The sequence below is a fragment of the Erpetoichthys calabaricus genome, chromosome 8 (assembly GCF_900747795.2).
Source record: "Erpetoichthys calabaricus chromosome 8, fErpCal1.3, whole genome shotgun sequence".
NCBI classification, from domain to species: Eukaryota; Metazoa; Chordata; class Cladistia; order Polypteriformes; family Polypteridae; genus Erpetoichthys; species Erpetoichthys calabaricus.
Genome location: NC_041401.2, coordinates 139,008,744 through 139,022,504, shown reverse-complemented (window position 1 = coordinate 139,022,504; position 13,761 = coordinate 139,008,744). Strand labels below are relative to the sequence as shown.

General features: G+C 36.9%; 1 protein-coding gene across 2 annotated transcripts in view; it reads left to right on the top strand.

Moving 5' to 3' along the window:
- atg9a (ATG9 autophagy related 9 homolog A (S. cerevisiae)) overlaps nt 1-13,761 on the top strand; it is a 73,075-nt gene that overhangs the window by 38,807 nt on the left and 20,507 nt on the right. For both annotated transcript variants that reach the window (XM_051931371.1, XM_051931372.1), the window contains exons 10-12: nt 5,814-5,993; nt 6,800-7,036; nt 7,753-7,991. In XM_051931371.1, coding sequence (XP_051787331.1) covers nt 5,814-5,993; nt 6,800-7,036; nt 7,753-7,991 — 656 coding nt within the window. The remainder of the gene's footprint in view (nt 1-5,813; nt 5,994-6,799; nt 7,037-7,752; nt 7,992-13,761) is intronic.

The following is a 13,761-nucleotide window of genomic DNA, read 5'->3' as shown; positions in this document are numbered from 1 at the left end:
GCAGTGTTTGAATAACGTTCCTGTCTCTCTACAACCTCCTGTGTTTCTGCGCAAATCTGTGACCCAAGAATGACATTCTAAAAATAACCATATAAACATATGGTTTGTACTTCGCGGATTTTCCTATTTTGCGGGTGGCTCTGGAACGCAACCCCCGCGATGGAGGAGGGATTACTGTATTCTTTTAGTTCTGAATGGAGTAGGTGTTTATGTTGCTCAAATGAGAAAACAAAAATCACAATCCTCAAAAGTAGTGCCAGAGTGAATTGATAATATATGTTTAATCTAAAACATGCAGTTAAAGACCTCAGCAGAAAGCTTAAGGAGGTGTATTTATGATATAAAATAAGAATTGCTTCTTTACACAGATGGTTGTGGGAGTCTGCAACAAATTGATGAGCATTGCTGAGCTGCATTTAGTGCTTGCTTTAAACAAAAGACTTAATACTAGGCAATCATAATTATGAACCTCGTTAACTAGGTCTTAGGCTTACGCACATTAGTAAATTTTCTTGATTTATTAAAGGTGACTTGAGATTTTGTATCTTTGGAAAAACTGAAACCGGTGGAGTAGTACCTAAGAGAGACTGCTGAAATTCAGTAGTGTCTATTTAAAAGACAGAAATAAGTATGTAGTGCTTCAAGAAATGCCTCCTTTGGTATAAAAACGTTTCCTACATAGGTGGTTAAAGAAATGCTAACCTTTCTTGAAGATGCTTAAACATACTCTTGATTACTTCTCTTCGGTATATTTTCCCATACCTGCATGTACTGATCATTACATTTGTTTGAGCATCTGGCACTCGGACAGCTGACAAAAGATGCACATCCATCCCAGGATCTTCTGCTCATGTACATATATTACTTTCATTGTGTTGTTGCCAGTTTCAGTTTTCTCCTCCTAAACAATAGTTATAGGATGTACTGTATAGTTAATTTTGCTAATACGCGACATACTGTGTGTTTTGTCTTGGTAGAGTAATATTTTACTCTACTTTCCCCTTTTGTATTATTAATATATAGCCTTTGTCAGAATGCCTCAAATCTCAGACTTACCACTGTTTATAAGGTGTTGTACCATATAACATCTCCCCACCTTCCCTTCTACATCTACAACCTCAAGCAATTAGGTGTAGTAAAAGACAAGCAGGAGTTAAGTTACATTTTAAACAATGTATTATTGATAATATTCATAAAAAACAACAATATGCAAAGTACATTTGAATATTGGCAACCATACAACCTGATGTGTAGTTTTCAGGTGGCACACGGACTTGTTAGTTACTTAAAATGTCTCTAGTTAAGGCATCGTTTGTGGTCAGCGTTCTTCAGAACAGGCCACATGCCTGTCTCAGTATGGCTGCCGAGCTGTGCTCTTCATTGTGTTGTCCTTTTCAGTTCATGGTGTGAGATGGTCTTTCATCAGTTTGGTAAGAGAGAGAGGGTGAGGTAAAGCAAGCAAATTTATAGGTTGTCCAACCCCTACAGCCAATAGGGTGTCATAGTACTTAAAAAGTTTTGATACAAGCCAATTCCAAACAGCCATACTTCAGACCAATGGGGGGATAGAACACCTTCACACCTGCCCTCCAAACCATGGGTTAAGGTAAAGCTTGGAAGTTAGGCAGTCTGGCTTTCCTGTGGGGGTTGACTGAGAAACAGCAGAGAAACATTGGCCAAACTTGTTTGTTAAACACCCTAGTACTCCATACTTGTTTTGAGGCACTTCCCCCAACCCTGTCGAAAAATTCAAAGAGACTCATTCCTAAAAAGGGGAAGGGGTTCTTAAACCATCAAACCATTGCTGTTATTATTTAATGTAACACTAATATTGCATTGCTTTGCCTAAGTTACAAATAAAGACATACAAAATATTTATCAACTTGAATGCAAAATTTCAACACTCCACCCCGATAAATCTTTTGTACAGTGTCTTTATAATTAAACAGTCATAATTGTTTGAAGAGTCTGTTGCATAACGTGTGCTTTGATTTGGAGTATTTGTTGTCCCAGTGTTAAAAGTTATGCATGACCATTTGTCCATTACATATCTTCTTTATGTCAAAGATAATCTGAAGAACTTGGATGCGCTCCGGATGACTTGTATCTACTCTGGCTTGCTTCAACTGTTCCTTTAGCTTTTTTCAGTCTTCTGTCTTGTATATATACACACACAAAATGTCTATATTGATTAATTAGACATCAGCCTGTCTTTGATTGGTGGCATAGCTAGTAGTATTATATTGGGACAAAATACATCCAATAAAACAACAACCCCCACTTTCAAATAACATACCAGAATAACTACCAAAAAAAAGACAAAAATCTTACAACAGTCACACAGTTTTTCTGAATAACTTGTTGGCTGAAAGTCCTCAGTATTACTTAGGATTAGTGTGTTAGAGAGAAGATGTGCAGCATTGTTCATAATGGCAATCAGTTTTGTTTTCATTTTCTCATTCAGTACTACCTCCAGCAGATCAATAGTGTGTCCATTAAGTGGCTTATTAATTTGGTGGGCCTCCCTCTAATGTTACCACACCAGCACACAACAGTGTAGAGTATAGCACAAGCCATCGCTGAGTTGTACAACATGTAAAGGATGTTCCTACTCTCTTAAAGGAGCACAGTCTTCTGCTTTGCCCTTTCTTTTATAACTCCTCTGTGTTACAAGGCCAGTCCAGCTTGTCGTTGATATGGACTCCAAGTACTTTTAGCAGCATACAACCTCCGCATGCACTCCCTGAGTAGTGACCAGGCATAGAGATTCTTTTGTGGGGCTCATCTTGGTTTTGCTGATGTTAAGCTGCAGTCAAGTCAGTTCCTTCTGCACCAAGAGACCAAGTTCTGTATCAGACTCCTATACTCTGTCTCATCCCCCATATCAGTACACACTGTTAGTACAGAACCATCATAATTTCTGCAAGTGACATGACCTGGTGTTTTATTTATAGTCAGAGGTGTGTAAAGGGTACAAAGAAAAGGAGATGGGCCACAGGCACTAATATCCAGTATACATTCTACATGTCATATGTCAGTTATGGCAGAATCTAAGAATAATGCATATGGTCTCTAACATTTTGGTCATCAAAAACTTGAAAGAGGTATCTCGCCAGAATATTGTTTCATGATTTGTAATCATTTATGCCACTTCTGAGTGGCTAATACTACTACTTGTTTCCACTAATGTTCTTAATCATTGGATTTTATGTCTGGTCTATAATTAATGTTTTTCTTGCCTGCAGCCATTTTTGAGTTGAACACTAAGAACACCTGCACAACTGAATGTTTCTGCATATAAAGACAGGAATCCCCCCCCAACCACCACATCACTATGACTGCTATCAGTTGCATTTCTCCGACGCCCATCACCAAGACTCAGCTGCTGTTTGAATATGCTGTGTTTTGTTTCCTGTACATTTGTCCTGCTTTGGTCCTTTTTTGCTTTTACCCTCATCTTCTTAGAGTAGAATATGAAGACATCATTGGGTGTGAAGCTAATTTTGAAGTGTAAACGGGGCAAAACACATCCGTTTTATTTATTTTGTTTAGGAAAGACGGTGATTAATGCTTGACAAAGTGTTTGAGGTAGTATTTGGTTGTGTCTAGCTTCTGTAAATGTTGCCAATAAAAGGGGAGCTAACTGAGTGGAGAATTTCTTACAAAATTCTACAGGATAACCATCAGGGCCTGCTGATTTCCTGCTTTGGAAGTGACTTTATAGCATCTAGTAATTCTGATTAGCGTCAGATGTTTATCCAGTTCCTCAGCACTTAAAGCATCTATTTGTGGTGTCTGTAATGTATCCAGAAATGCATTAGATTGTGTGTTGTCGTCTTTGAACTCAGTATAATATAAGGATTTATAATAATCTCTAAATGCGTGCATTATATTTTTATGGTCAATGATTTCTTCTCCATTCGTGTTGGTGATTGCTGGTATTGCATTGCGAACTTCTTGTTTGTGAATTTGTTGAGCTAAAAGCTTATTAGCTTTTTCTCCATGTTCATAGTAATGATGTCTTGACTTATAAACAAGTTTAGCTCTGACACTTTCTTGGTTTCTAATTTATTTCTGTGGGAAAGATATGATATAATCTGTCCTCTTAAGAAGGGCTTTAGAGTTTCCCAGAGTGTTCCTGCAGAAACCTCTGTGGGCGTGTTTGTCTCTAGGAAGAAGCTGATTTGTTTGGATATAAATTCTGTGCAGTTCTCATCTGCTAATAGAAGAGGGTTAAGATGCCATCTGCGAGGTGAGTGTGAGGGGCTTAATGATTTTAGCTCCAAGACTAGAGGGGCATGGTCAGAGATAACAATTGTGTCGTATTTGCACGATTTAATCGTAGGCAGGAAATTATTATCTATAAAAAAATAATCAATTCTTGAGTAGCTATGATGCACTGGTGAGTAGAACGAATATGTTCTTGAGTTTGGGTTAAGAAACCTCCAGAGGTCTGATAAGTTGTGGTCAGTTAAAAACTGTGTATATGTCTTTGTGTTTTAAATCCACTCTTAGATAGGACTCCTGTGACAGGGGGGACGACATCTAACACTGCTAAGTCCCCAGCCGTTATAATTTTATGAGTGTTCACTTTGGGAATGGCAAATAGATTTCACATCCGTTTTATTTAGCTGGAAAGTAGTAAAAAAAAGTCAATTTCAGTGACTTTTAACACACAAATGATTGACACATTGGCTTAGTGTAACCAACAGCCATGTAGTAAGCTCAGTCATCAAAGGTAAGCAGCTTATCACCTGACCGTTTAGCCTGAGCACTAGAACCTGCTTCTTAAATTTCCTACCATCTTAAATATGCATCTTTGTTGTGCCATCTCAGGGAGTATTAGGGGGATGGGAAGTTTAGGGTTGGTGGTGGCACACACTGATCTGTCAGCAAAGATGACACTGAACGTAACCAGCAGTGGTTGAGGCAGCACAATAAGCTCTGTCATAGGTAAGGAGCTGAAGAGAGGTAAAACCTGCCTGCCATCTTATGTATCCCGGGTATACCATCATAGGGAGTACAGCTGCTGGGGTGGAGGGTAAGTGATGTTTTTACTGAGCCCTTTTGTCTAAAATAAGTAATAAGGCATTATGCCTTTTTACTGATATTTCCATTTACTGACTTTTTCAGTACAAGTTTCATCTGGATGTGTGTCCACTGTGCTCAGAAAGGAACTAAGAGCACAACGGTCCATTTTTGAGAACACAGTGCTCAGTAGAACTAAGTCATGTTATCTCAGTATTTTTTTTCAGCCGTTTGTACATTATAACTGGAACAGTTGCTGCTGGAGCTCATTCATCAGTAGCATCAAGGATAGAGAAACCTATGACAGAGGTTCTTTTGAATCCGAAGCCTTCTGCATTCTGACCATTCTCTTTTAGCCGTGATTGGCAGCTGTTACCTTGTGCTATTGTGCTGCATAAGTGAATGTGGAAGACAAGACTGAAAACTTTGTCCTAAGCTTTCAAAAAGACAGCCAATGTTTCACTTGGAAACCAGAAAACAGTACAAGAGTGAAGGAAATGAGAGCAGATAGCCACCACAATTGTTTTTGTCAACTTTACAGTTGTTAGTTAAAAACACTATTGTTGTATTGTGTCAGTCATTCCTTTCAGAAGACTTATATCATTCATATGTTGCCCTGCTAAAAACTTTGTTCTGTCTTTGTAAGAAATATTTTTTGTGTATTATTATTCTGAATTTCATCACAGGCTTAGTTAGGTTTAAATAACAGTGGAAAAGCATGACAGTCCAATATTACACTAGGTTTGCTCTTTATTTATATTTCACTCTCAATTTTTCTGCTGCAGGTATTCATCTTGGAGGAGCTCCTTAGCCCAGTTATCACACCTTTCATTCTCATCTTTTGCCTGCGTCGAAAGTCCCTTGAGATCATCGACTTCTTCCGTAATTTCACTGTGGAAGTTGTAGGGGTCGGTGACACCTGTTCCTTTGCACAGATGGATGTTCGTCAGCATGGTCACCCTGCGGTAATCTCATTTTTCATCTAGTTATAACAGCACCCAAAGACCAAATATGAAGCATTAATTTTACTTTTGTATCATGTACAGTGAAAATTCTATTATAGGAATAATGGCAAGTGTGTGATTTCAGAGAATGCTTGGTAAACATGTTTAGTGGGATGGTACAAAATGACCGTATTTTAGAGCTGTCCTAAGTGTACTCTTTCTGGTAGACGTTTTTAAATTATTGAGAGAAAAAAAAGTGAAGTTAATATTTTAAAGGTCTGTGTCCCAAGTCTATAAAGTTACTGAAGAAAATTTCACTTATAAAGATCTGTTCATTGATGAGTTGAGTGATATCATCTTGTTTTAAAAGAAATTAGCCTCTGAACAAATGATATATGTTGGTGGCTTCACATTTTAGAAGCAGAAATTAAGTTAATTGTTTGTGTAATATTTAAAGCAAGACTAGATTGTTTTCAGCCTTATTTGTGACCTTATGTTATAGTGTGCTGAAAATAATAATCTAGACCGTGTTTGATACTCAAATTCAGAATAATTTGCTATTTTACAAAATATCTTTGCAGCTGGTGTAGAGTGATTTAGTGACAGACATCATTGTAATGATAAATCACCAGGTAATATGTGAAGTTCAGGTATGTAATGCTTGCTTTATTGAGCTTCACTGCAGAACTAGGAGGCTTCTCTGATGGACTTGCTAAAATATTCAAATTTTCTGTAAACTCAGATTAACATAAAATATTAATTTGTTTAATATTAGGTGAATTTTAGAAATTTGTACTTGTTTGTTAAATGTACATTCTGATTTGTAGTGGATGTCAGCAGGAAAAACGGAGGCATCCATCTACCAGCAGGCAGAAGATGGAAAAACTGAACTTTCCCTTATGCATTTTGCTATCACCAACCCTCGCTGGCAGCCCCCTCGTGAGAGCACACATTTTATCAGTCAACTGAAGGAAAAAGTTCAAAGAGAAGCAGCAAATTGCCAACAAGGCATGGCTGAGAAGCATCTTTTTAGTTCTATTCAGTCCATTCAATCAGAGTCTGAGGTAACCATCATTCATCTTAAATTGTCTTTTTTTCTTATATACAGGAAAGGAGTTTTAAGTTGTCTGCAGTCTTGGAACAGGATTATATAATTGGTATTGGTAATCTGGTAATTTAGTCCATTTTAGAAAGGGTCAAATATTGATTGAAACTACATATACTGTAGATCTAGGTAATATGTTTTAAAATATTAATAGGCTTACTTTCATATCATGCTGCTTTTATTTTTTGTCCCTTCTTAGATTCACTCTTTATTCAAGAATACACAATAGAGCCTTGAGTATCTAATGACTGGTAAATTGTGGCTTTGAATAGAAAGAGCCTTGAACTTTACAGTGACTTAAAATAACTGTGCTATATTCAAGTGCTACTCTGTTAGCCTTAAATGCCAGAAACTATTAAAATAGCTTCTGCTGGAATTTGACCCATTTAAAATATGTTACTTATATAAGTTCACTGCAGACAAAGGCCACCGCTGTGAAGGATCCTGGTACATTAACACAGATAATGAGGATTGCCTTTACATTGTATTTTCTTTTAATATTAACAATTATCTCTTTGAATTTTAAAAAATGTCTCTAAATGTGTGTCCATCATAGATTATTCTTTGGAGATAAATCTGTGGTTTCCTAGCGAACCATTGTGAACATTAACAGTGTCAGTCTAGTTCTTAATGCTAATTTTGATACCGGTGACATGTGTCTTTTCTTTTCTTCAGCCGCACAGTTTAATTGCCAACCTATTGGTAGGACCTCCTTCACTGACCTCGTTCCAGTATGCTCAGGAGGGACATGGTGCTCACCACTCTTCACACATTGGCAGTAGTGATGTAGCTTCTGCACTTCGGTCACTTTCTCCACTCAGTACCAGCCAGCACCTCCGTGGGAGCTTTTCCTCCACATTGGCTAAAGGAGAGGGGACACCACTGATTACAGCCAGAGGGTTGGCCGGATCAACGTAAGATTTTTGCCATCTTCTTATGTTTTTATGTAAGAATTTGTGTTGGAGACTTAATTTAAACATTACAAAAATTGAATGGGGGATGGAGGTAGGCAGCTCTAGTGTGGGATTTTTTTTTTTGGTCCTAGTATGTGTGAAATGGTGCAAGTCTAAAATATTTCAATTACTAATCTGTTCAATATGATGCCTAATAAACTACGTTTACATTTGCAGTCAGGCAGCATGAATATTCATGAGGCATAGGGCAGTTGCTGCTGACATTTTAGAAATGTATCCCATCAGACTTTACTGTAGAAGGTGAAAGTGCAACTTAAGAGTTGAATGATTTAAAAATTTTAGACCAGCTTCCCTTTATTGGTAGTTTACTAGCTTTTTTTTTTTTTTTTAAACTATGTAAAGTTGATCTGAAAATCACATATTTGAAAAACGGGCAACACAGTAACAGTGGTCAGAACTGCTGCTTCATGGATTCAGCATCCAAAGTTTGAATTTTATGTCTGGTTAGGTTAATAGGTTAATAACTTCCTGGTTATGATGTTAATCTGCCTCCAGCCCTGCATGTAGGCCCTCTGGGAAAAAAAACTGGGGTTGGTGGCAGAATTGGCACTCCAGCCACCATAAAAAAAAAAAAAAACCTTGCATTGTTCCATTCCATCTGAACTAGTGTGGTGTTGAGACTGCACTCTGGTCCTAATCTGGGATCCAGAGTTGATTTGTCATGTGGTGGGTGCAGCAAGGTTATTATAGTTTTGCCTTTTTATATTAGTTTTTATTTCAATATTTTTTCTGACCTTACTTGGAAATTCAGTTTAGTTTTAGTTTTCCTTCATCGTGTATTTTTAGTTTTAGTTTAGTTTTTATTTCACAAAGACATTTCTATTTTATTTTTATATCTATTAATTTCAGTTTTAGTTTTAGTAATTATGGCATGGAGCTCCTACGGAGTTTAGTTTTGTGTCACAATCAGACAGAACTGCACACTTAATAGCTTTGGATATGAGTTTAATGTTAGTGGAAGCTTACTACACTACATGGTTTACTATCTGGTTTTGTTTTTGTCTGATAAAAACAAGCATAATCAAAACTAGATACTGAATATGAACACTTTTACACAATTTTATAATTTTTAAAATATTTTCTCATGAAAATCACGGGGGCTTAGGAAGAACAGGGCTCTTAGACTTGAATCAGTGTGCAGACCCCACCTAGCTGTATTGAGGGAAACAAAGAAAAACAAGCATGTAGTGTCAAGGTTAGGGGCAGTGAGACTTGAATAGCCCAACATAAAAGGACAGTAAACCCATAATGAGCAGAGCAAGAGCAGGTCATAGGAGTATGGACAGGCATAAAACAACAGAGACAGCATCTGAGATTAAGAACAATATATACATTATCTAAACCTGTTAATCCAGAGCAGGATTGCAGGAAACCTGGAGCCTACCCAAGCAGGTTTGGATGTAAGGCAGGAAAAATCCCTGGTATGCAATATGCATGATAAGGCTGATGTTAAGAACAAAAATAATATGATAAAATCAACTATTTTGAGAGAGAGAGAGAAAAACATTGAAAAATGGGAGACAAATATTTTAAAATATAATTCTGCTAATGGATTACTTTCACAATATCAGGTTTTTTCAGTTGTGAATATGAACAAAAAAAGATAAATTAATAAATTTAGAATAATACAAAAACCTATTAGTGTTTAGTTTTTCATCACTTGGCAAACTCTCTTCGCCTACCTACCTTTGTTTGTATCACTTCATTGTTAAACGATGTTTTTAAAGCAAAAGTGATTGGTCAGTAACAATATGCTGATCTAATATGATGACCTAGTCAGTCTCTCGATCAGTGCCATTTTATTTTCAACAACCGGGACTGGCCTCCCCTTGACTTTCTTGTATACTCAGATATGGGGATGGATATTCAAATCAAATTAAATTACTTTTATAATAATTGTTCTGTATATTATTAAAGTTGAATAAATCAGACTCTGCAGCTGAATGAATGTAAAAAAAAAAATCGAGCATGTGTTCAGGTAAAGTACCACTTCTGGGTGATGGATTTGGCCCAAATGTTAATACAGATCTACAATTGTGGTGTAACAACCACATGCCGAATATCATCCATCTATCCAGTTGCATTTTTGAGTTATCTTGTTTACACACACACATACACGTGTGCACACACACACAATTCCAAAAAACTGTATTTTTGGACTCTGGGAGGTCTATAACGTCAAGATTCATCAAAATATCGAGGTCAAATTTTTTCATGATTGCTATACTTTCTCTATACTTCGTATATGAGAAAGTAAAAACGATTTCTCCTTTGCGAAGTGACAGGTGAATTGCTGTCAATAAAAAGCAGTCACCTGAGAAATAAGCTGAAACGTTACTAACTCGTGATTTTTCTGTCCATATAGTAAACGTTTTGATGACCAGCAGATTCTGATTTCAGCCGTTTGAATTACATCTTGATATACAACAAGCGCAAAGAAAGGCGGCATGTAAATAGCTTTCTATTTCACACGCTTTACGCACCCGCATTTAGCTTGCTCTGTCACCGCAAATGCTATGTGAACACCCGCCCTCCGTCACCAACTGCCGTTCACTGGATGAATATGTGCGGGCGGCTCGTGGTGGATGAATTTCTGTTTGAGTTAAAACTTACAAGGGTTAAAGACTAACGGCAAGAATATTCATTCAAAAGCGAAAACTAAAAATATTTTAGTAAATATATTATTTTATTTCAGTTAGTCGTTCCAGCTACTTTAATAGTTTCGTTTAGTTTTAGTTTTTCATTTCGGTTTTGTTAATTATTTTATTTCAGTTTACAAAAATGTTTTTTTAATAATGGTTTCAGTTTTGATTTTAGTTTTCGTTAACTATAATAACCTTGAGGTGCAGCAAACCTGTAGGTTAGTAGGCCATTTCATACTGGCCTCTATGTGATGAACTGAGTGCATGTGGCTCTTGTGATCACCTGGTGCCTATCCAGGGCCGTTTCTTGCCTTGCCCACACAACCCTGAGTTGGATTAAGCATGTTTGAAAATATTGTTGTGTTACAATAAAAAATGCTGGAGTTGTTTTCAGAAAAAAAAAAAAAACCTTACCGTATATACTTGCGTATAAGTTGGGTCTTGAAACCCGAAAAATCGATCATAAAATCAGACCCCAACTTATGCGCCCATTCAAAAATGCGACACTTATTTATTTTTATATCTTCTTGCCTCCTCCAATCTTGCATCAGTTTCTCAGACGCATCGAATTTTGTTTGAGCAGTGCAGTTACCAATTTCTTTCGCTACGTCGATGACGTTTAATTTAAAACCAGCTTCATATTTTCTTCTGATCGAACACTCCATTGAACATAAGGGATGCTCTTATGAGAGAGAGAGAGAGAGAGGTTAGGAGCATGAGCTGATACAGCACATTGCCGCACCCACATAGAAAAAAAGGCAGTGTGCTCCGTGGTTACTGTTTTTCAGGTGGGCGTTAGCATATCATAATCCCTTATACAAATAGTGTGAGTTTTCCTCATCCGACTTATACGATCAACATTATAAAATACCAGACATTATGCTGTAAAATGAAGACCCGACTTATCCGCGAGTATATATGGTGGTATTAGCATCAGTAATGAAATGTGTATATTTTAGTGCTGCATGGTGTTTGCCAGGGCTGACCTAATGGATTATACAGTTTTCAGAAAGAGAAAATAATGGGATTCAGATGTTTATAAAAATCATCATTCAAATCAAAAATAATTAAAATGGTTCATTCACTTTATTTGATATTAATGCATTAAAATTATATTCATTTTGTTGTGTTTTGTGGAACATGTACTGCACTTGGACCATAAGATGGATGTATAATTTTCTTTATCACTTTATTTACCTTTTTTCCCCAGTTGACTATGTAAATAAATATAATGGCATATATGTTTGAACTATTTCATGTATAGAACTATTTCATGTATAGAAGTTATAGTAAAAGATCTAAGTAACATCTTATTGTGCTTTAACAAATGCTTTAACACTCTTATTATAACACCACTTTCTGTATTGTTAGAAAAGCACTTGACTACAGCTCTAAATAACCACTGTGGGAAAATTCTCCTACGTCAGTTGCATTGCCTAGCTTTTACAGTGGACCCTTGACTTACGAACTCAATTCGTTCACGAGGGTTGGTTGTAACTCAAGACTATTTTTCCCATAAGAAATAATGGAAATACCCATAATGCGTTCCGAACCTCCCACAACAATACTTACTTAACCTTTTCATAATAAAAAAGGGTTGTATAATGTGCATAATTTACCAAAACACCAATAATTTTTCTAATGTACTAACCAAAAAGTTATAAAAAGTGCCTAGCCTACCAGAAACAACAATTTCATACTGTACTCACCATTTAATTTGACATCTTTGGGCTGCAGGAAGGGAGGAGGAGGAGAATGAAATGGAAGGTGGTTATTGTTTGGAAGGAGCCTCCTTATACAAATCTGCTCTTTGTAAAATTGTCGAGATGATGGATTTCGGCATGCTGTACATATTAGCGAGATCGGTCACACGAACACCACTCTCATATTTCCGCACAATTTCCTTCGTCGTTTCGATTGTGATCGCTTTCTTTACCTTTGTTACCTTCTCTTCCTTCCTTAGCAATTATCGAAAAAAATTATATAAATCACTGCACTGACCGAAATTACATCCACAAACACATGTATCTGGGCTCCGACTGACGCTTACAAACGCTCTCGGCTGTTTGTTTACAATCACACAAGCGGATACACGTGACCGCATTCAGGTCGTAACGCAAGATGTTGGTCATAAATCAAAACAAAAATTTTGGTCGTAAATTAAGTTGTTCGCATGTCAGGCCGGTCGTATATCAAGGGTCGACTGTATATTAAAATTTAAGGTGTACTTAATTTTGTCAAGCAACAACAACAAAAAAAAAAAAATCAAATTTACTAGCTGTTTTGTCTTGGTGGAGTAATACAGTGGAACCTTGGGACCGTAATTTGTTCCAAAACTCTGGTTGTAACCCGAAGTAATTTCCCCCATAGGATTGTATGTAAATACAATTAATCAGTTCCAGACCATAGGAACTGTATGTACATATATTTTTTAAAAAGATTTTTAAGCACAAATATAGTTAATGATACCATAGAATGCACAGTATAATAGTAAACTAAATGTAAAAACATTGAATAACACTGAGAAAACCTAGAGCAACAGAGAAAACTAACATTGCTCGCTAAAAACAGCTTTTTTTTTTTTTTTTAATGAGTTTTTAGCACAGGAAAAAAAATGAACATTTGAAAAATCTGTAATTTAGTAAACAACCAAGAAAAGTAACATTGCAACAATGCACACTACAAACCGATCGCTGTAAACAGAAGTGAAGTGGAGGTTAAAATCCAGTAGAAAAAAAGTCTTCATTAAATCCGAGGTTAAAACAATGCTCGAATCAGTCTCTTTAAAAACAAGCCCAGTGCATTCTTTAACTGCCTTCTTGGCCTTATGTGGCCAGCCCTCCCTCCCTTTCTCCCTCCCTCCCTCCCTCTCTCTCTCTCTCGTGTGTGTGTGTGTGTGTGTGTGTGTGTGTGTGTGTGTGTGTGTCTCTTTCTCTCTCCAACTGCACAGGGAATGCACTTGGAGAGACTGAACACGTGCGGAAATCATTGGTGCGCACAAACCAAAAGGGAAACTCGCTTGTTCGTATACCGAATGTGTGGTCATGAACAGATGCAAAAGTTTGGCA